The following is a 23686-nucleotide window of genomic DNA, read 5'->3' as shown; positions in this document are numbered from 1 at the left end:
GGTAGTGTTCCCAAAGGGCTGTTCTTATACGCCATCGGTGAGAAACTGTTCAAGCGCAGATACTAGCCACCCCATGTGGATTTACGGTAGGCAGGAAGTTGCAAAGTCCTGTTCAGATATCGAGTCATAAGGATACCTAGGAAGGCCACAGCTCTGTAAGCCGTCGAATGTTTTGTGTACATAGTAGTATAATATCCATAGGTATTCATCTGGGACACCCAGTGAGATCTTATGCATAGTAATATGGTCACAAAAGTAATCAACCGTTCTCTTTAGCGGAACATTGGTATACACAGAAACAAGGATAATGGAAAGTTCCTGGAACGTATTGTCAAACTGTGAAGTGTCAAAAGAAGTTCAGAGTAGTCTTCCATGCAATAGGGATGTCAATACTAATGAGATGTAGCACCCTTTCGGTATTCATCATCATCACTGTCAGCTGTAAGAACCGCGTACTTGTCGTACAGTGGTTGTAGCTGCCACAGTTTCGTTTACCGATGATTCGGGGAGGTGGGGTAGGTTGCTGCGTATTGGAGGCGGGAGTTGATAAATTAGTGCATAAATATAGCACTGTAGGTGGACTGTTAAGTGGGGGAGTTGGGAAGTGAGCTATGCATTGAAGGCGATAGCTTGGATGCATTAGCACCATTGAGGGTGCGACTGGGCCATGTCTAACAATGTCTCTAACCATTGATATGGCCTGTCTCGTGGTGCCCATCCAGGAAGACGGCAGTGACCAGCGCAGCTGAGTTTGCTGGTAATTGCTTTCATACTTCGCTGCCCAGTCATTGTTTGACCGCCTCTGGCTCTAATCCACTCTTCACGTGGTTGTGCGAAAAAAGCCCTTCGAGGAAGTCGGTCGACTGGCATACGCAGCACGTGACCAAACCAGCGCAAATTATGCAGTGTGATTGGTTCATCTATCGAGGGTGAGTTATTTCTCCTGACTTGTAACCCGAAGGAAGCATACGGGGCTAAGATACTACCATGACGCCCAAGCTCAGACATGAGCAATTAGGATGCCAGCGAACGGGGAACAGAAGCGAGGAAGAGCAACTTCACGGCGGGTTAAATTTCGCAGTTTAAAATAGTTTTCACGAACAATTTTTTTCTGGATACTTGATGCACCCCTAATCATGCTGTTCGCGTTTGAATCGGTTTTTGGCGTTTTTATCGTGAGCCTAAGATGAGACCATGCAGTCTAAGCAGCTGAAGGTTCCTATCCACATGCTTCTCGATCAAAAAGTTATTTCCAGAGGATGTGTATTACCTCAATTTCCGTTCATCTACAAGTATCCCGGTCACTTTTGTTATACAATCTTCCGTATTCGTGATAAATAAACTTGATCCTTTGTCTGGTAGCAAAAACGTCAAGTAATTCATTTAGCGTAGCTATCTGAGGGATTGATAGCACTAAGGCATCAGGCAACAAACTTGTCCCCTTGTGGCAGACAGGAACCCATTTTATAAATCAAGCAGTTTTTCTTGTTCTTTCGTCATCAGTTGGAGAGAGCTCACTAACTTCGTCGCATGGGTTCTGGAAATAGCCTTTAACTTGCAGTTCGTTCACTTTTCAACTTAAAACCTGGCGACGAAACCTCGAGTAGTGCTCTCGTGAACGATATTGAGGAGAGATTGTGAACGAAATGGACTGAAGCAAATGGGGAAGCTTGGCTGGTTGGTCGTCTGATGGACCGACTGCTCTAGTCTCCTGAGTGTATTCGGTTTGATCTTCGCGGGGGATTTTCTGCAGAACTTCTGGAACTTGATACGACAGACCGAGAATAGGTTATTCAGTAGGACAGCAAAACGTTTCAGTAAACTAATTTTACTGCACATGAGGACTTCCAGTAGGAGAGTGAATAGGTCTGACATGATTAGCACTGGTGTGTTGCAGCTTGACTCTGGGTAGTAACTTGCTGAATCCGTTTGCAGAAATGACCCAAGTGTATACATCCTTAATAGCAAGAACATACCAAGAACAATCTGTGCGCAAAAAAAGACTGAGTCAGGAGATCCGTTGACCTTGAAACTAACTCCATCACGAGACATCATGTGGCGTTCGATATTCAGTCTTTTTTAGCATACATTTTGCACATAAATATATGTTGTTTTACGTCTGGGACTGATGAAATTATTGTTACCGAAAAGGTTTTAGCTAGCATATGAGTAGTGCGTTTTGACGAGAAAGTATAGAGAACTCCGTACTACTCACCACATTTCGTCTAATTCTTTAGTAAAGCTCTCTTTCCTCGATGTTCCATCACCAATAGGCGTCAATATGAGGTATTGGTCTGTCGCCGTTACTTATGATGATGATGATGATGATGTAGAATATGGACATCACAGTGAAACTTGAAACGAACGCCCGAGAGCATTACAACCGTTAAAAAATCAGAGGTGAGAAAAAAGTTTCGAGGAGCGTGTACAGCAAAGTTGAAGGGCAACGAGGATCTGGAAGAAGACTAGAGAGAGCAGCCTTGTCAGACCTAAATGGATGAGAATAGCTCGAGTGAAAGCTTATCGAATACGCGTACGCGTCTATGGAAGAGAACGTACGTTGCTTTCACAGTGGATGAGAATTCAGCCAGTCAGATGTCAGAATACTCCTCGCTAATCAACACAGGAAAAATCAGTTTTCAGAAAAAAGGGAACAGTTACTGTTGGTGGCTGGCGCTGTCTTTCAAGATAAAAATGGTTATACTATACTTAGTAACTACTGATACGGTGTGGAGGAAAAAGTGGGTGTTGGTAGGATCTCTACAAAGCGTCATTATCCTGTTCAACAAGACTATAAGTGAACGAGTTGGCAATCCTGCTTGTTCGTTCATGCCCGAATTCGAGCACCTGAAGGTAATAATTAAACAAAGGACTACCTTGGGAAAATCGGGGGTCATAGATCATGGGAATTCTGTTGTGAATCTGACCTCTCTTGGTCAGGTGCCATACTTAGAACATTGAAAATATGATCAATGGCGTTTCGGTGAGCGCACAACATGTCGGCTTCTCCGAATCATTGAGTATCTGATTTCATTCCCATCCGATTTCCAGGCTTACTGTCGACATGCCTACCGAAATGGTAGTTAGGTTGGTCTGAAACCGTTGAATTGCCGTCGCGCCGGGTGAACTAAACGCTTCCGGTATGTAGGCAAGGGTAAATGGCTAAGTGTAGCGGTTTAAGGCTGAAAGACGTGAGTTCATGACACTGAAAATAACGACAAACAGGTAGATAGACAGTAAATAGATAGTAGGTAGTCACCTCCGCGGTCGGTAGGACAGAGTAGATAGACAAATAAAGAGAGGTAGTCACCTCCGCGGTCGGTAGGACAGAAGAGAGTATAGGAGTGTTGGACACAACTGACCTGAGCAAGATTATTCCACCGTCCTAAATCGTACGGGTATTGGAATGGTTGAAGGCCTGCTTCTTTTCGCCAGTGATTAGCCTGGTGTGTGACAGAAAAAAATACACGGTAAGATTGGGGGACGAGGATCGCGGTGGTAAGATGAAACAGGCAAAAGAGGCGTGTGACGTAAACAGAGCAGGCTCATATAGCGCAATAGGAATGACTATTAGGTTTAGCGCAAGTAGGAGTACTAGATTTGAGCTACGCCTTGGTTAGAGCTGAAAGTCGAATTCCGCGCATCTGACAGAGAATAGGGTGGGATCAATCCACTGGTGCACACCAGATGCATCTGAACTTATATGACCACGGAGGCGTCGTATCTTTATTTGAATGTAGTTTTGTTAGGTCTGTCAACCACCCATTGCGCAGCAGTCGCGGTTGTACCAGTCGATGGCCGGCTTGTACCATCAGCACCAGCGGAATAAGCATTGAAATTAGAGTCGCGTACTCATCCCTATGGAAAGTTCGCTTTCGCCGTGAATCAAAAGGTTGGTGCAAATGAACCAAACGCGGGGAAACTGCACTGGGATGGCTTCCAAAACATTCGGGCAACCTGGAGACAGTCAGCTGTGGTTTGGGCGCATTCACATTAAACGGTTTGAACTAAAGTAGAACTTTTCAATAGTTGAGGTAGTGCAAGGAGATTTAGTAATTTTCAACTGAGGTTTCGTCCTGTATGTGGAGCCAATCTATACCGTAAAGCCGAGGAGCACAATACACCTGTTTCATCCCTATTTGGAAATATCAGCAGTGCGCATTTCACGAAACTCGAACCGGCTGCCTCCCGGCTAGTATTTCGAAACCTTGAGTGTCCAGCACAGAGCGCTGATTAGCATTGTAACTCGCATTTGAACGGAATATAGCATCAGTCACCCTTCAACCACGGAAACCACAGCACGCGGTCATACCGATGACTGGTTCCTCGAGTGATGAAACTTTCGTCCATCATTGAGCTACTTATGGGTTGGTGGTAGTGTGGAGAGATTTGGTAATTTTCAATTTCCAATAGTGACTGCAAATGGACTTGCTCGAAAGTCACTCTAGAGAGATGGACATCGAGGAGCGCCTGGGGGTGAATAAGACGCACGAGACATTAACGGTTTTCTTCACATTTAGATCAAAACCTATGGACCTGGTTGAGTGGGCCGCAACAAGTGGGACTCGTATAAGGAGCATGATGTACAGGGATTTTCCACTCGGAAGTCGTGGCAGAAAACAAAAATTAACACATTGGATGGCTTTTTAGCTACCGGCTGTTACGGTTGCTATGGACGCACAGTATTTTAGAAGACCATGAACCGGGTACACATTGTGAGGTTTAAAGAAATCAAGCACACTGTCCCCATCGACAGCCAAAATAAGAAAATGTGAGAACCAGTGAGACGCAGGGCAGTGCATAGGTCATGACAGAATCATAGGACACCCTAGAAAACCCACAGAAATTTGTCTGCACTACTTGTTTTTCTAGGTGTATTGAAATTCTGAGCCGGAACCGATAAAACACACGTGAACAGTTTGCTGTATGAATGCTCAACAGCACCACGAAGAATCTATCGAGCATATTTACGGAATAGCTCTACTCAAAGCGTTCGTACTCATTCGGAAAACTCGGATCCGCAGAGAGAAACCACATTTTACTACCATAATGTTGCATGAAAAGTGTGTGCACGGATCCACAGAGAAACCATATTTTGCTACCATAATGTTGCATGAAAAGTGTGTGCGAGCCGCAGATGCTCGGGAGAGGGCAGATTTCGTCCATATGTATTTCAAAGAAGCTTTTGACAGAATTCGATCCAGTCGAAAAGCCGGACAGTTTCAGTTAACATCTTTATGTCGCACACAAGCACATCCGTTGCAAACCAAAGACACACAGCCCTTTAGATACTAAGTTCCGGGATTACAACTCCATCTTCTGGAAGAATAGTGGGAAGCAAGTACCTCAGCCCAGAGCAGCAATAAGCGGTGTAACACAATAGTAAGGTCTTCTCGGGGAAGAGTGCTTCCAATAGGGAGCAACCCAAGGAACAGGTCAGAGTAGCCTCTTCTGGAGTGAGGCTCCTAAACGAGAAGGCCGGTTAGAGCACTGAAAGCTGAATAATCCCTGAGATAAACAATTGAGTAATTTATCACGTAACATGTCATCTCTGTTTGCATTTCAAAGTACATTTTATTCCACATAGAGTATCTAATATGGACCAAAATGCTTTTTCATGATCTTTGAACCCGTCTTTCAAGTTTCTTGCAGAGGTTTGAGTGATTCTCCTAAGGTATCACCATCACATAGAAAGTAGCACTTACGGCAAGGTGCTACTAGGTGAAAGATGCAATCTAACGGTAGGGTGATTAGCACACACACCACAGTCAGAAGTCGGAATACCAGACTGGGCGAAATCAACATGATATTTTTGGGCACCTGGGTACTGTTCTACGTTTGAATTATCGGGTTGCATTCACCAAAAACGACAGATTCTGGTCGGCGTGTGGAGTTATTAGTTCATTCCACAAAGTAAACTGAAATCGAACTTCGTAGAATGGGTTATGGCTCTATGGTATCACGCAGCTTTGATTAGGATTCAGTGGCAGCATAATCCACTTAGATCCCAAGCCGCTCCACCAGTTGCCTATAATATGCGTCCTACTTTACAGTTGCATGGGATCACGTTATCAAGCTGGTATAATCATAGCATTCAAGCTGCTGTCACATAAATTGCTTGAAGTGTTAAGCTACCAAACTTTTGAGTGGTATGAAGCGACGCACATGTTCCACACACGTTTCTTCAGTCTTCGATGGTACTGTAAGCAGCGTCCTATATCACTTTTACTGAGCCGAACGATCGGCATTTTGAAGATGTTTCCCACAATGTGGCCGTCTGAGGAACTGGGTCAATACAGCTGGATTAATGGCCACACAACAGAGATTTGATCGAGGCTTACCGATGTCTTGGGCTCACGTTTTAAAAACATAGATTGTGTATCACTGTAATCCCCACAAGTCGCGAGGTTATTGCTTTGTACAGTAGGTTAGGCTGTCAGGCGCATTGATCAGACGTACATCACGTGACAAGAAGTGCTAAATTTAGCGCCTAAACATCCAGGATTGGCATAGCTAAGCAGAATTTAGTTGACATGCTTAGTGACATTCATTCATACGTCCTGATTTCTACAAAAGCAGTCGCTGATAAGCGAAAACAATCAAGTCCCTTTGGGAATCATACTCGGAGGGATAAACTGAATAGCAGCTTTTCAAAAGTCACCGTCAGAATATGCTAGTGAATCGAAAATACGGGCAACGGCTAAGCCAGACGTTGCTATACACTAATCATGAGGAATGCTGTGTGCTTTATGTGGAATCAATCCAATTTCCGAAGGTCGATGATACCAGCGGTTATCTACGCAGAGGGACAGCACGTAATCAGCCAGTGACTCGTTTCCTTACATAACATGAAACGCTTCGGTTGTAGCGAATGAGACAACGAACGAAATTTACAGGCTTCCGTCATAAGGTTCATCCACCGAGGCTAATAGTCATCTAGGTAACCTTCTTTATACTTGGTGAGGGGTCAGTTAGAAGAAGACCAGGAGTAAACAGTAAGAACCATATCCGAGAACTGCTTGAACTGCACGCATAATACTCTTGAGAGTGATCGCGACTTCACTTAATGCTTCAACCGGGCCGATGGTGAAACTAGACTGCCCGTGTGAGATCAATTAAAAATTCCCTATTTCCTATGTGCCGCATGGAGGACCAATGAGCGTACAGTCATAGGGTCCGGATTGCGTGACATCAGTCGTGAAAATGCAATCCAGTATGCGTTTCACCCACCAGATGGACGTAACGGGATGAGTTGTACAGCTATTATCCATGGAATCATGCAGAACTTGATAACACTTGCTCACACGGCGCAAATAGAGGATATCACCACCATTATGATCGCCAGCTGTACAAACCGCGTACTTGCCGCACGGTGATTATAGCCGCCACAGTTTTGTTAGCCGATGATTTTGGAGGTGGAACACATAGCTGAGCGTTGGAGGCATTTGCTGATTTAATTAACATATCAATGGACTTTCATTGAGGAGATCGAGAGGGGAGTTGTGAATTGAAGGCAACAGCTTGGATGCATGAGCGCAAATGAGGGCACGACTGGGTCATGTCTGACAACGTCTCTAACCATTGATGTGTTCCGGCCCGGTGTCCCGATCCTGGGAGACAGAAACGATCAGTGCAGCTGAGTTTGCTGCTGGGTTCAACCTTTGACCTTCCCTGACTCGTTTCTACTCTTCGAGTGGTTGTGCGAAAAGGGCTATTAGAGGAAGTCGGTCAACTGGCATCCGGAGCACGTGACTAAGCCAGGGCAACCTGTAGAGTGTGATCAGTTCATCTATCGTGGGCGACTTATTTCTGTTAGACGTACTTCCGCATTACGGATACGATGTCCTCCCCAGATTCTGGTGATCATCTGAAGATATCGACGGTGAAACACTGGAAGTTTTCTAACGTCCTCAGCAAGCAGCGTCCAAGTTTCTGGCCTGTGTAATGATACGGACTGCACGCTCGAACCTTGACAAGTAGCATTCTAGGCATGTCACTACAGTGCAACCTGGTGGTGGTTAACCCTCAGCAAGCAGCGTCCAAGTTTCTGGACCATGTAATGATACAGACTGTACGCTCGACCCTTGACAAGTAGCATTCTAGGCACGTCACTACAGTGCAACCTGGTGGTGGTTAAATGATCCCAACAGAGGGTAGACAGCTTAAAGAGGCCAGTAGCGAGAGAAGATTACATCTCCACGGTGGTGTTCTCTTTTCATGGTTACTGTATGGGAGCGTACCAGATTATAGAAAACTGCAGAAAAATGCGGATTTTTTCGGAAAGTGCAGCTGTCTTCGACTAATTCTCCGTTCTAGTTGGAATATCGCACAACTTGTGTTGAATTTCTGCTTCCGAACAAACTTCGCGCTTGTTCGGCGGGTGAATGGTATCAGTCAAAACCATTCGTGGTGACCGCTTTATTTTGATCTCATCGTCTACATTATCCTCACCGAAATTTTCGTTCACTCCCAAACACTCTCTTGCAATTACGTCACGATCTACAGCAGACGGAGTCCTGAAACACAACACGGAAAACGAGCACCGCCCAAGTATAAATCTCTATCTAAGATTCCGGTGGCACCAAGGTCACGATACCAATGCCGAATTTCGGAACACGGGGTTTCACCATCAGTCGAGAAATAGTCAACTAGACAACTTTTGGTCACACGGTAGACGAGAGTACGCCAAGTTCTATTTTGGCATGAAAATGACCAATACCCTCGTCGGAGGAGCACTCAGCTGTAATACTCTTTCGGTGCCTAGTTGCAATGCCACTTGAAGGAAGTACGAGGACTGAGATAATGTCACGTTGTTCAAACAAGAGCAGTTTTGGTTGGTCGGTAAGTTCAAGCCTTATTCACTGAACTATGAAGAGGTAAGCTGAACACTAATCGACTCGGGTATGAATTGGAGGCCATCTTCCAGCTAGGCTGGCAATGTTTCGTATAGTTTGGCGGCCGTTGATGCATTCGCCTAAAACTCATGAATTAGGTCACGTGAAATTTTACTTGACCCCTGAAAGGGTGTTTATCGCTATTTTCCAAGGACGTCCGTGTACGCGGCCTTCTTTCAAGAAATCACTGTCCGAAAAACAAATGGTTCCATCTTCACCTTTTAGAAAAGGTGAATCCCATGTAAACATAACGAAGAATGCCATTTGCACTTGGAATAATTGAGACCCAGTCCAACCAATGCACAAACATCTATAAGCATGTGAAACAAAAACTCACAAATAGCTAACCTTGGCAACAATCCAAGATTCTATTCCGGTTTGATTCTTTTGAATATAATACAGCTGATAGAGGCCGAGTCCCCCAACAGCCAAAGTGACACCCACAGCCAGGCCAAAGGCAAACATGACCAAGAACATCTCCGTGAATATTTGGATTAGGCTTGTGAATTGTGGACGGACGAACAAATAGGGGAGCTGGGGCAAGTGCCAAAAGGGAAGGAGGGATGGAGTTAGCAGACTATGCGGGAACCACAGTAGGTAGAAGCGAGACATAGAGCTACATACCACCAGAAACTTTTTGAAACCGATCAAACATAGTCCTGGGGGTAGCGAATTGAAATACTAACAAGGAAATACGTGACATACAACAGTACGTTCCAAGACCATCCTTCATGTTCATCTGCTAAGCACGGATCAAACTAAGTGAAATTTTGTTACCTGGCAACGAGTACCGCCAGAAGCCCAGCTGAGGGTTCACAGCAATATGCTTGAAGTGATAAAACGGAAAATAGACGGGACAAACAATTTCGGTTACCATCCCATCAGTAGGGAATGTTTTTAATGCAATGCGACCTCAAAAGCGCTGTTTCCATAGTTTAGGCGTACTTTTAACCAGTGCATGGACGACAGTAAAAAAAAAAGAAAAAGCATGGACGACAATATGATCAACGCTTCCTCAATCGTTTGTTATAACAACGAAAAACTTGTTTTTTCTGACCTCCGGTACCTTTATTTGCCAAGTGTGACAGTGTATGTCTCACATGTTCGCAAGACTGCGATCTGGCCAGTCATGCTATTAAGCGAAGTTCACTCTTGTTGCTGAAGTCGAATAAGCGCAACATTGAATAATCTTGGTGAGGGACCTTGCACGCTAACAACAGCTTCTCCAATGATTCATTTAAACACTGGGATGAGTGTTGTCATCATCTCACTGTCACGACTAGGGAAAGTGAAATGTCTCAACAATGTACCACGAATCTCCCATCTCAAAAAGACCGGAATTCCGTTTCACCGCTCAAAAAGCTGGCGAATCGGTCAACCTGTGGTCTTGAGCAGGAACCAACCGAAAACTTGCGGAACATGTTAGCTTGCGCAGTTAGCAAAGACGTGATTGTACGATTAAAAATGAGTTGACGGTAACTTTGAAACGAAAGTGTGGAAACAGTAGTCTCGTCTCGTTCAATGAAAGTATAGCAAAACAACGGATAATGCGTGATAATGCTTGGATACATCATCGAAAACTGTCTCTCTCTAGATGGAACGGTACTCGAGGGAGGATCCTTGACTTTGTTGCGCCTGTTTTCCTTTTTCTGGTGAGCTGTGTCGGTCTGACACCACTTACCACTAGCTGACAAGTTTTTTCATCCTATTGAATCTAAGGGTGGCGAAGTTATTGGGCAAAACGGGGCGTGTACTCGTAAACACTAGAAGGCACGGTCGGAAACGTGCGGGTAGGACGATTGAAGTTCTCATCGAAAAACCAAGTAGAACATACGGTACACGAGATCAATCAGGCGTGGGTGGTTGTGTGTGTCAGTGCAGCACAGTCACTAGGCGATACTTAGAAGACACCGAGCAGTAAATCCTTCTCCGTTGGAACAACAATATGGACCGAACAACCAGTATACCAATACGGGCGGTGTACATAAATCATAGATGTGGGATCGCCCTGAGGCGTTAAACGTCCTAAGACCGTCAGATTATTGAATGAGTAAAAAAATGCTGTGTCAACTACAAACGGTAAACGAACGCATTCTTCGTGAGTTTAAGTGGTTTTGCTATCGTGCGTCTTCTGTGCCAGAGATGGAGGGGAACAGTGATGTGGTTTGAAATCGCAAGTAGCACGACCCGAGAATGACTGAGCGGTAACGCAACCAAACTACTGGGCAAATGCGGATGGAAGTAGAGTACGGGGTTGTAGTTGAACAAGCAAGAGGACGAATTACCGTGGAATAGTTCAAAATTACACGGGACCTCATCAGTAGTTCACCGAGGCCAGCTATCGAATTGCTGTCCACCTCCGTGGTTTCAGCGACATAAAAGTTCTATACATATCTCAGCTATTCTGCTTCCAATATGTCAGTACCTTGTCATGTAGGCTATCTCGCGCGGTCGACATCCTACTGGTACTTGTACAAACTGACGAATAACGTAGCAGGAAAAAAGATATTTCAACAACATGCAATTGCATGTGACTGTGCAGTGCACTCGACAAGAATAGACAAATTTAGCAGTAGCAAGTGACACAGGAACGTCGATATGCCACTGGATGGAAAGCACATTTAGTCTGACATTGTAGGAGCGACGACCTTGAAAATTACGCACGGCAATCACTCTTCATAGAAAACTTGCGTTCAAACAGAATCTCGAAGAAGTTTCCGCTATTCTCAGTGTTTTCGATCCTCCAGTGTTTGGATCCTCCATGAGAGCGAAATCAAACAGAACAGTACTAACTCTCCCTTAACTTTGTTAGATATTCTGTCTGAAGTTTCGCTCTACATCTTTGATACTCTGGGGGATGGAAATGCTCTCAGAGCGTTCGCTCACAGTCATCAATAACAGAGACAATGTTATGCTTCTTGGATTAGATCTCTTAAAAATGTAAAGCGCCTTGAACAACTTAATTCTGCCCCGCGGTTTGGCATTCTCTACAAAGCTTCAAATTGTTAAGCTCTGTTGCAAACACTCATGGGTTCAAACGTGGTAGGCAGCTGAGCAATTGTGTAAGTCACAGTACGATATCAATTCTCGGACCATTAGCGTGGCCGTAAAGGGTAGACCTTAATCTACGGAAGTCTGACCTATGCTATTTCATGGACCTGAGACATGGTCCGTGCGCGTAGAAGACAGCGGAAATTCAATATCTGGACAAGGTCGTTTCCAAATCATTGCTCGAGCCGGTGGGAACTTCGGAGCAATAATTTGGAAACCAGCTGACTAGTTTCAGAAGAATTAAATCGTCCAAGACAGATGAATCAGTTATGCCCCATGGGAAAGGTCAGTTAGACCATGAAGTTTATGTTCGAGGGCCGTTCGCTTCACATGTACGATTCTGTGCAGCCTTGTGTAGGGGCGTAACGATTAAGATGCGAAGGTCTTGATATAAAAGTCGGTAGCGTGGGGAAGGCAAGATCCATCGATCGTTGGTGGCATTGGTATACACAGTGGTACATCTGCACCAATAGTATCGCCTTTGAGGGACGACCGTCGTGATTCTCCAGTACGAAGAAGACAACAATTTGGGATCTTTACAGCCGACAGTCCATCGTCCCGGTGATTGTTCAGTTCCCATTTTACATGGTATCGATGTAGAAATCTGAACAGCAGTTGTAAGGTGCCGATGATGCACGGTTTGTGACTGAATAACAGAAATGAACTAAATAAAACACGTGTAATAAACAGCGGGGGTCGTTGAATATAAACCATCTTATACAAAATGGAAGTAGAAGATAGAAGTGTCCATATTATTGGCAATAATAACAGATAACCTCCTTTCAGGCATTTCTGAAAGGTTTGAGTTAAAAATAAAACGTTCAGCTGTAACACCCTTGCGGTACCCGTGCAACAAGAAGGAAGCATGAAGGCTGGGATATTGCCAGGTTGCCCAAGCCTAGGCAGGGAAGTCGGGAGGCAGTGGTCGGGGTTCGAACCTGGACCTTCTGGCCAGTAAATTCGCGCTCTGACGACTTGAGCCATCTCGCCCAGGTGAGGGTCAGTGCTGTATGGTGACACAGTGATTACGGCTGATGATTCTGTTCTACGAAAAAACAGCATTTCAACAGGCTCTGTGGTTCAAAATTACCCGGCTTAGTTGATTTGGGGGCACCTAATTACTCGAACTTGTGTCAGCTGTACACTGAAGGTGTGTTTGGTGCAGCTTTGATGAACCCATGGCAATGTTTCAGGCACTCAGTTGCAGGTCAAGAAGAACCACATTTGTGCCCGTACAACACAGTTAAAAGACAAACTAAATTTACTGGCGAGGTTGTCTAATTACTGGTGGCCTTCTGACAGTGCACACAGGACCAACACCAAAATCTACCTCACGGAATAATCTAGTAAAAACCCAAAACATCAACTGAACAACAAGGATTTTTCCACAGACTGTGAGCATGAGGCCTAACACAGTTTCTAGGTCATGGGGTGCGTTTGAGTATGCCACGGGAGGCTTTTTTGGTGTCGTTCGGTCGCCAAAAACAATAGAGAAAATTAAACTGTAATCGGGACGCAGAACAAGAAAGCGCATTGACAAATAAGAAGAGCTGAAGTGACGTAAATTGCCCACAAAGTCAACATTCCAGACAGAATCGCCAAGAAAAGATAGGCAAAGATCTGAATATATCAAATTCACAGCTCGAGTAAGCGAGGTACAGTGAAACAGCCTCCTATATTCCACGAACGTGGAGTGACAATGAATTGCGGACCTCAGCGTAAGAGAAACGCCACAAAAAACACAAACAGAAGGTATACAGCGTCATGAAATCAAAGTAGGGCTGTTAAATTTCCTTTGCTAATCCACTGTTCGATTCCGCAGTTCTCAGCCTGAAACACCCCCCTCCTGAGGTCATTTTTTAAAGTCCCACAAGGAAGGGAAAAGAAGGCCCACAGAATTGGAGTAACCAAACGCTGAAGAAATGGTGTGGAACCTAAACATCAGCGTTTGCACCGACTGAAACCCATCCTTGTTACCTTTATCTAATAACTACCAAAAGATTAATACTGATGGCAGACGCACAGTGGGGATGTATTTTAGCACTGTAAGACAGGTTGAGCACTGCAGAAGGCTTGTTGGTCACCTTTTCACACCTTTTCACGAAGGCGATAATTATGCACGTTGTGTGCACATAGAAACAATTGCATCTGTTTCCACAACAATTGCAAATGGTGCGCAAGGTCCAAACGCGATTTCAGTCCCGACCATGTACGTTTCTTCACGAAATCCACAATGATTCCTGATTAATAGTCGCACCAACAGCCTACGCAGAATGGAACCAGAGACAGCGCAACCACAGTCAGATGATGCAGGCTACACAAGTGAGATATGAGCAGCCGACTGGGTGAAGAGCTTCCACAGACTACGACGCAAATAGGTCCGGCCCAAAATGAGACGATTGTTCAACTGGGAGTCATGTGAGCATGTGTTCTACAAAACCCCGCAAACCTGAAAAAATGTTTGCCTGTCATCGATAGCTCATGAAACCGAGAGTTGTTTCGAGAACCAACTTTACTACCACTTGTGTAAATCTTATGCCTTATCGATCATAGCCAACAGATCCCAGTTGGTGTATTTTCTTTACTTCATTCTCGGGAAGACTCGAGGTATGTATGACTAAATCGGAGAGTTTCGCCTATGAGTCGTGCTTCTGGTCATAGAATAGCGGAGTTTCTACTTATGTTGACGGTGATGATGATGATGCTGTTGACCAATGCGTGTGGAATCAGCTATGAAGCTTTCAGAAGGAATGGTGCAAACGGGAGCTAAAAGGACACGTGTTCATTAGGCGCCCCACCGGGTCTCGTAAAACTGAGTGGGAGAAAACTAACACAAGCGTCCCATAAGTAAATTACTGTGTTATCAGAACTTCCCAGTTTGGACCGCACATTCAAGGCACGAGTGAGGGTACAAATAGTGAAGCATATTTTTTTGTGAGTGGTTCTCATTTGAATTAGGGGTAATGTACTCAGAAGAGTGCACGGCGCGGAACAGGTTGATAATCAGTTTCGCCCTTCTTGCGGCTCATTAAGTAGGCACAGTCCCCACGTTTCCGTCAACCTTATGTTCTACTTGAAACCAAATTGCAAGAAATTAGCGAAAACTGATTTGGTTTTGCGAGAGACTCACTTGGAACCCAGCTGAATCTCCCGTTTGTGATGTTCCCAGGCAACTGAATGTGCTGCACCAGGTCGCCTCATATTTCAGTCGCTAGGATATTCGAGATATCGCGATATGTGTATATTCGTAATGCACTACTCATAAGGTTGCTGAAAATTCGCCGACAGCCCACGACCGTTTTCGCCGCTCAAACGCGGTTATTCTGGTTAGTTCACATCAAGAAATGAGGTAATAACGTCGAAATTGAAGCATCGTCAGTTCCGAACAGCTGACATGTGGAACGAGCATGTAACTTCCACTCTTTTAAAGCACGCTGGACGCACCTGAATAATCATGGCTGAACAGACAAAGATGCTTGATCAGCATTGTGAATGACTGGTCCAATAGGTCCAACGACAAATGTCCTGGTTATATGCCAAGCGGATGTGATAGGGGTAAATATTCTACAACTATTCCAAACTACACAGCCAAACAAGGATGATCAAGAGAGTCCAACCGTCCGGAGCGCCATTTACCAGGAAGCTGTTTTGTTGTGAAATATATGGGTGATATGATAGCTTGTCTGCGGGGCTTGCCAACCGGACTGCAAACGCTTCGTCACCAATTGAGGAGACACCATGCTCACACTGACAATGTAAATTTGTGGTGTAACGCATATGTAAATGTTGGAACTTAGGACTTGGAGATTCTTGATGACAACGCTTGGAAATCTGAAGCAGAGAAGCACTGTCACAAAATAGTGTGTAGTCGCTTTAATGGAATGACGCATTTATACTGCGAAAGATGACAATCATTAACATATTCGGGAACGTTGTAGAGGGCGGACTGTTGCTGAAAATTCACACATGAAGTGTGTCCAGGAACTGGACAAGTTCCTCTCGATTTTCCTTCCTGCACTCTTCACAAGTTTCTGTGAGCCTAATCAGCATGCCACTACTTACATTCAAATCAAAGGTCCGATGGTGACAACCAGCCGATGCACACTTGTCACGTGACCTGACGAAAAAAAGATTATACCAAGCTGCCTAGGTCTAGATACTCAGGTTCGGGTTTGAATTACGAACTGCGGATTCAGATCTTGCGCCTAAACTCCCAGGCAAACACTTTGAACAAACGCAGACCACTGTAAAAAAGAACTGACCGGGATCAGGCTAACGGAGGGACGGAGGTAAAACCAAGATGATAAAAGGACGTCTAGTGATTGATAAGGTACTAAGTATAAATATTACGCGGCGCTGTCTCCAGCGAATTCAGTCGGATATAGAGTGAAAGATGGATCACATCAATGAGAACATCAAGTCTCCGTCACATGTGACGTGGTGCAACGACGTTCAAACGTGAAAAAAAGACAAATCTAAATACCAAAGCACAGAAACCGCATTTGCTACTGAAATCAACGAAGGGACGGCGGAGAATCTATGAATACCTCCATACAGGAGATTACAGCAATTTCAAGCGAACGTATGGAAACTCACATTGAACCACATATTATAGACATGTCTTCCAAGAACAATCGCGGAGGTTGTACAGCCCACCGGTACAGAGAGTAGGAACCAAGTGAAATGTCCATGATTTAAATGCCCACAGCATGTGTTAATCCATGGACAGTGGTGATCCATCTTGAACACACACCGGCGACATGAGCGGCAATGGTGGGATCGAGGCGGTTTGAAACCCTTACAATTCTGACAATATTGTAACTTGCCTTCGGCTTTCGCATCGGACTTGAGTGAGAAACATAGATAACATGTGATCAGTGAAGGACAATTCAATAAGCAGAGTAATCACAAGACAAAGGTCTCTAGAAAAATTTTGGAGTGTAAAAGGACAAGAAAACTGATAAGCTGTACCAAGTTACACTCCTCAGATGAGCTCATCTGTGATACCAACACAGACCATTCATTAGAACAACCACAAAAATGGACATACTAGCTTTGAAAAGCATCATTTTCTCAGCCATCGAACCGCCGATTAACTGCACTTGACAATCAGTACAAACTGAGAATAGATTTGAGGCGTCCTAAATGAAAACTTAACTACTTGCTGGACCCCCGGAAGGAGTAGCTGAATTAGATCATGTAGCATGTTTTCCGCATCGAGTTAACGGAATTTTGGTTACATTGGCGCTTTAAATACCGTTTTTGAATGTACAGAGACCTAATCCCTCCCGTCTGGGCTATGCGCGTCAACGGGGTTGGTGAGGTTTTAGACTTCTGGTACACTCGTACCACCTGCGATTACCTTTTGTGTTGCGCAACTAACCTCAGATAAGAAACGTAAGGCAAGATAACGTAGCAAGATGCCTCACAATAAGTAAGAACGAAAACAAGAGAAATTATCCGGAACTCAAGATTGATGGAGGTAGCCTTGTGTATGTAGGCCCTTATTAGGGTAGCAACTCCATAACCATATGTAATTTTGTGACGTTTATGCACACCACAATCTATCCAGCCTCGGTCAAGAACCAAAAGCCTATCGAGATTGTAGCGTTGGTGAAACTTTGCCCTATAACCAAACAGACATCGGATGAAACCGGGTGGAAACTTTGCCCCATAGCCATGACAATTAAAAACCAAACAGACATCGGATGAAACCGGGTGTATGCGTTGATCGGAATGCTTGGTGAGTTTGGAACACTGCATGGGACGAACTGCTAGATGACGTATCAATGGTAGTGAATGAGAAATCTATGCCCAAATCAAGCGTTCATCTAGACTAGGATGATCTGTCTCAATGCCACCTAGGTTACCAGACCAAGATAAGGAAGATGCTTTTGAACAAAGTACTTTATCCATTTCTAAAACAAAATCAAATTTGACGAACGAAAGTAACGAGATCCAGAGACAAGACCACACAAGGTCCCGGACCACACCTACCGACAGCCATTTAAAAAGCCTTCCCAGAAACCTAGACGGGCAAATACTATTGGAAATATGTGGAAAGATGCTCACAGTTGCTACGGTCATCGCAAAGAAGTCAGTCTATTTCCAACTATTGGAGGGCCCCTGTCAAGTGCCTCTCCGTCGTCGGGATTTTCGCCGAGTAAAGTTGGCATTGACCAAATATCCACATCTATTCAAACAATGGGTCATAGCCACAGTTATGGGAACCCCTCGTAACAGCGATGGGCCTTGAGTGCAAGGCCTTTAAAGCACAGATCTCCAAAAGGTCTAAAAACACTACTTTTTACACACACTTCCAAACGGAGGTGAGAGTGAAAGCGTCTCGTAGATTAGCGGTAACCGGAAAAGCTAGGAACACATATGATTACTGCCAAGCTCCGCGAAGTAAACATCATGAAACCGACCCTGGGTGGCCCAGAAACCCGTGGATTCAGTGACTTAATGAACGAGATCCTCCTTGACTCGAAGTATGGAGGCGGAGATTGGTTCTTCTTCGAGGATGCACGTTCGGAGATACGCTGACTAGCACCTTCATGGTGCGAATACATACTTCAGGATGGATTCTGAATGCCATTGGCGTGACTCGAGCGAACGGGTAGCAGGAGTTGGAATGTCTTGAAGTGTCAGCAACTCCGAGGAAAGTGTATCACGTATGGATTCATCTGCAGATCAAATATTGCACCGCTTGTGGTGTTATGTCCAAGTTTTCTAGCTTTAAATTCTATCAAAAACAATGGTATAGTGTGAACTACTTTGCACTGACAACAAGAAATTTCCTCGGGAAGCGGTCACTGGGACCACAGAAGCGTTAGTGATGTTGACAGGATCAGCAAGGTATTAGGAGCTATTAGATGTCAAGTTTTGCCGCCTGTACTCCACTTACAAAACATACCAACCAGTGTAAATTACGATGGCTTCGTCACTTGGTATACACGACCCTACCGTTTACCGAGAACAGTACCGTTCCCAAGTAGCGCAGATTAAATACTACAAGACGGGTTAGCTGGAAACAAGATCATGGAAAACGTAAGTGCAACTAAGGCGAACGTTCTTCTATCATACTTCGGAGTGTGTGGGATAACTGAGCACTGGGCCAAACACTCATTCACGCTTTCCTAATTCCACTGCCAAGCTTTCAATGTAAACATTATATGGTGTTGCTGGAGTGAGGGGCCCTTATGAATGTTGAATGTAGCAATCCTTCCAGTAAATGATTTGTGCATTGGCGTGACAAGAGCTTAGTGGCACATCCTGTTCTCTGTAGCTGTTTTGGAGTTCAGCCATTGTTGATGGGAAAGTCAGTTTTATAACCCTACCACTATACAAGCACACCGATAATATCAAACTTACCGGTTTCCATGTGAGTGGTACGAAACCCGGACCGAGAAATGTGGCATTGAAATAGGAGTGCAAGATCCGGTAGAGCATGAATGAAATAAATGTGAATTGAAAACAGCCCGGCAGCGACTGAGTCGGTGGTGACAGATAAATGGAACAACGAAGGGCAAAAAATGCAACGTAGAATATGATAAAAAGCGCTATGATGGGTCCCCAGTGAAACAGTCGTCTGAACCTTTGTCGGTTATCACGACAAATCGAATCATTGGTTAACGGAACAGCAGCAATTTCACCGTCTGAAAGCATTCACGAGATGGGAAGGGTATTCTCAAACAGAAGTAATGTCAAGTTGGTCTATCAGTGTTGAAATATTAGCTGCAAAGAAAGGATAGAGAATTGACCAGTACGATTTAAATCCGACTATCATCAGTCACAAAGTGAAGTAGAGGAAAAGTTCAACTCAGGAATCATCACTAGCACCACCGGTATACTCCTGTCTGCTTCAGTACCTAAGGCGGATGAAAAGGGTACAATACGGACTTTGTCTTGGAGTGCATAATCGCCTGATTGGCGGTAAATAGAACACCTCCAAACCATTATGGATAGAATTCGCAAGTGAAGCAACAAACGCACGACAGTGAACAATATAACTAATCGGCTGCAGGCAAGTTTGTTGACGCCAGACCGTAGAGCCCACAGTCCCCGGCAACCGGTGACCTGGATGAATGGCGACAAAATTTCACACTTGAATCTAGTTGTGGGAGGAAAAACCGCTCGATATCGAAAGGCGTGGAGAGAGTTGGAAGTACGAGAAACTATGAAGAAACTGAACCGAAGGAGGAACATTAGTTGGCAACAGTCTGTGATGGAATGCCCCGTGATCCTAGTGTAGAGATAGTTTGAGAGACCCACTGACTGCTTACTTTCCAGTGTAAGGATAGACCGTTAAGTAGTTTGTTGCGTCTTTAGACCGTCAAAATAAGTTCAAAAGCAGCTAAACAAATGCTCATCAACTGTCTGAAAGCCGTAAAAATAATTTAACGAAAGGTTAGATAGCCAGGTCGGGAAAGACTAAGTTATGGTGCCGTTATATAATAGAGGATGTCATGAGGGCAGATATTCAATGTCAGTGAAACCGAAAATGTGGCTACCAAACAGTTACTTCGCGGTTCCTTAAACGGTGAAATGTCGTTATCACACGGTTAAATAACGGTCCAATGACAGTGAAATGCGGTTAGACGGTTGGTAGATCACCGTGATTCAGTGTGGAAATGAGGTTAAACACGGTTACTGGACGGTTATCAGTGTAACATAACATACGAACACGGTTTACAGTTACCATTCCACCTTAAGATAACGATGGAAAAGGGTTAAATGGGGGTTCGATGTTGCAGATGACCACTGTAGCATACAGTTGCCGTCATTTTGGTTGGTTGGTGATGTTTCGGCGGTGATGTTGTGGGGGTTGCGGTATGTAAGTAACGGTGATGTACAACCTTGCTTACTGGGCTTCAGCTCATGTGCTTTCTCTCTGTCTTGCATCCACGGAAATTGTCGTGAACACCAGGGAAATCACTGTTCCCTGATGTTACTAAACCACCAACGAAACATGTTGGGTGACTAGACAGTTATATGACCGTATTTGAGCCGGAAAACTGGTTGTTCATTGAAATCCGTTCCCCCAAAACGAACAAGCAGAATGTGTAGGACCACTCTTTAGGTCCTCAGCGCTGAGTATTAACACTGCCAGCACGAGGGTTCATTTTAAAAAAGCACCCATAAGTGCTTCGAAATCGTTCAGCTGTAAAACCCTTCAGGTGCCCAGTCGCTAGCCACCCGAAGGGAGCACGCGGGATGAGATACTGCCAGGGGAGGTCGAAAGGTAGAGGTCGGGTTAGAACCACGGATCTTCCGGTTAGTAGATTCGCGGTCAAACAACTTGAGCCATCTCGCCCCCGTGCTTCGAAACATGCAGCGTGAACAACCGCTGGAAGGTTATTCCATTCATTAGACACCAGAAATGAACAGAAAATATTGCCTTATAGATATTAAGTCTGCTAACCTCTCTGGCGGCACAACGCTCAGCTTCCCACCTTCGGACGCAGCAGAGATAGTGCTGAATTGCTTATCCACAAACTGCCCCTCTTCTCAACAAACTTCGCGACATTAAACAGTCAGCTTGCCGTGAACAGCTGTCCATAAGCACACTTGAAGAAACGCGGCTCACACCACACGTCTTCGACGTGGTGTCCATAGACGGCTACACCATTGTTCGAGCTGACTCAAAACGCAGCAGAGCAGGTCGGGTTGCTTTATACTTACATGCGACCCTGTCTATTCCGATTGTCCTTTCCGACGCCATTCCTGAACCTCTTTGTGGTGCACTGTGGATTCAATTCTCGCTGTGTGGGACCGATTCCTTTCTTGTTGACGTGGTCTACTGTTGCCCCTCGGGTCCACCGGAAGATAACCAGTTCCTCACACAAACCCTTGAGCCATTCTCTTCCAGCCAACACTTCACACATCTCTTGTTGGTGGGTGACGTTAACGCCCCAAAGGCAATCTGGATGGAACTCCAACGCATCGGGTCAAGTAGACATTCTGCATCAACGCTGACCGAAGTCGTTTAACGGAACCCTTTGACCCAACATGTCGTCGCACCCGCCAGATACCACGCAGGCCAATTACTATCCCTGCTGGATTTGGTATCACCAAAGAAAGACAATCCATTGGCTAAATGTCAATTAGAGCTCCACTGGGACATAGTGACCACCGTGAGCTGACGTTTGATTACATCGGCTACTGGGCCGGAAATCCTGAACCTTAGATGGGGATTCGAAACTTCTGCCGTGCAGACGTCCCAGAGGTGGGTAGCTTCCTTTAGCAATTTCAACTGGGACGAGCTTCAGCGGAAGAATTACATAGGACTACTGTCCAAAAACTCATGAGGCGACACGATGTAAGTCGAATGGACCAAAAGTTACCTTAAAAGATTCGGTGTCTTCTGGAAAAGAGGTCCCAACTATTTTTCCAAAGGATAACTACAGATCCGTCACGAAGAGACTGGGCGGTTGGCGCACCGAAGCGACCCACTGAGCTATCCTGAGTGGTGTCCCCGCGACACTCAGTCTCTCATACCAGGTCGGTCAGTGGTTAGAAGTTTGACGAACAGTCTCCTGGTCCTCCAGGTAGGGGGTTGAAAAATGTGGCGACTTGTTTCGTAGAATTGGTAATGCATTTGCATTTCCCGCAAAACACCGCTACCGTGCTGTTAGGCTTTTGAGCCGGTTTTGGTTGAGGACCCTAATCATCCTCTTGTCTAGATGTGGGCGCCCTGACAGTATCCCAACCCACGTGCAACCGTGAGACCTACGTCTAACAATAAACCCGCGCCACACCGGCCTTCGCGTGGTGCCATCAGCCGGGTCGCCTTATTCGCTGCATACAGCAGGGCGGGTAAGCGAAAACAGGCTACTGCTGACGCCTCCCTTCTTTCTCCTTCACATACCTTTTCTTCCCCCTCTCCCCACCCCATTAATAACTCTCTCCTTGTAGGCCCAGCACTTAGAACTAATGGCTCCGTTACATCGGTTTTCCGTGCAGCATCTGCTCGTCACATGGCACCGACATCCTCAGGTATCTTCCAATCAACCCTCAAGCCTCGACACTCAGTCTGCCTGCCCGCCTTCAATGCCTGAACTCTGAAGCAAGTAGGGCAACAAGCTGCCCTTGCTCTCACACTGGACCCGCTTGGCATTGATGTGCTCGAAGATTATTTCAATTGAGTCGTGCGACCGGATCCCAGAAACCGCCTGTGAGCGAAACTATCAAGGATCGGAATGGAGTGATTATCTCGTATAAAGAAGAACGCCTCGACCGATCGACCGAATACTTCGAACAATTGTCATGCCCACCAGCTGCAACTCATCTGGAGCTCATAGGTGACGTACAACCCTGTACGGTGAACGTGGAACCACCTACGGCATCGGAGGTTTTTTGACTGCATATGTTCTCTCACCGAGCTTCTGGTCCGGATGACGTTTTCTCAACGCCACCGAGCTTCTGGTCCGGATGACTTCTCACCCGCACTGTTCAAAGGTGGGGGTGATGTCCTCAGTCAGTGCTTGTAAGATCAGTTTTCTTGCATTTAAGAAAATGAGTCTACCCATGTTCAAAAAGTGAATGTGGTAACCATAGGGGATCAGCTTGACTCCGGTCGTAATGAGACTGTTGGCATCACTGATGCTTCGCTGCCTTATGGTGGCTCGTGGAACACTGACTCGAGTGCAGCAAGCAGGATTGTAGCCTAGTTGGGAGTGCATTGTCATCATCATCATCAATGACAGCAACATCAGTGTTGGCACTGATGCTTCACTGCC

At 45.3% G+C, this 23686-nt stretch overlaps 2 protein-coding genes across 2 annotated transcripts in view; both read right to left on the bottom strand.

Annotated features, from left to right (window-relative positions):
- Positions 1–639: 639 nt before the first annotated feature.
- T265_08181 (hypothetical protein) lies at positions 640–19676 on the bottom strand (the record flags this gene model as incomplete). The annotated part of the gene is made up of 5 exons (XM_009173906.1): positions 640–999; positions 3363–3443; positions 9243–9428; positions 16542–16790; positions 19320–19676. 5 exons carry the CDS (start codon positions 19611–19613, stop codon positions 640–642), a joined length of 1170 nt encoding a protein of 389 aa, XP_009172170.1.
- A 2371-nt stretch (positions 19677–22047) lies between these two features.
- Positions 22048–23686, bottom strand: part of T265_08180 (hypothetical protein) — a gene marked incomplete at both ends in the record, with an annotated part of 19991 nt that continues 18352 nt past the window's right edge. The window contains one exon of the mRNA XM_009173905.1: positions 22048–22210. Within this exon, the coding sequence (XP_009172169.1) occupies positions 22048–22210 (163 nt within the window). The remainder of the gene's footprint in view (positions 22211–23686) is intronic.

Source organism: Opisthorchis viverrini (genome assembly GCF_000715545.1).
Source record: "Opisthorchis viverrini unplaced genomic scaffold opera_v5_211, whole genome shotgun sequence".
Classification (NCBI taxonomy): domain Eukaryota; kingdom Metazoa; phylum Platyhelminthes; class Trematoda; order Opisthorchiida; family Opisthorchiidae; genus Opisthorchis; species Opisthorchis viverrini.
Note: the sequence above shows the minus strand (reverse complement) of the source record. Positions and strands in the feature narration are given on the sequence as shown.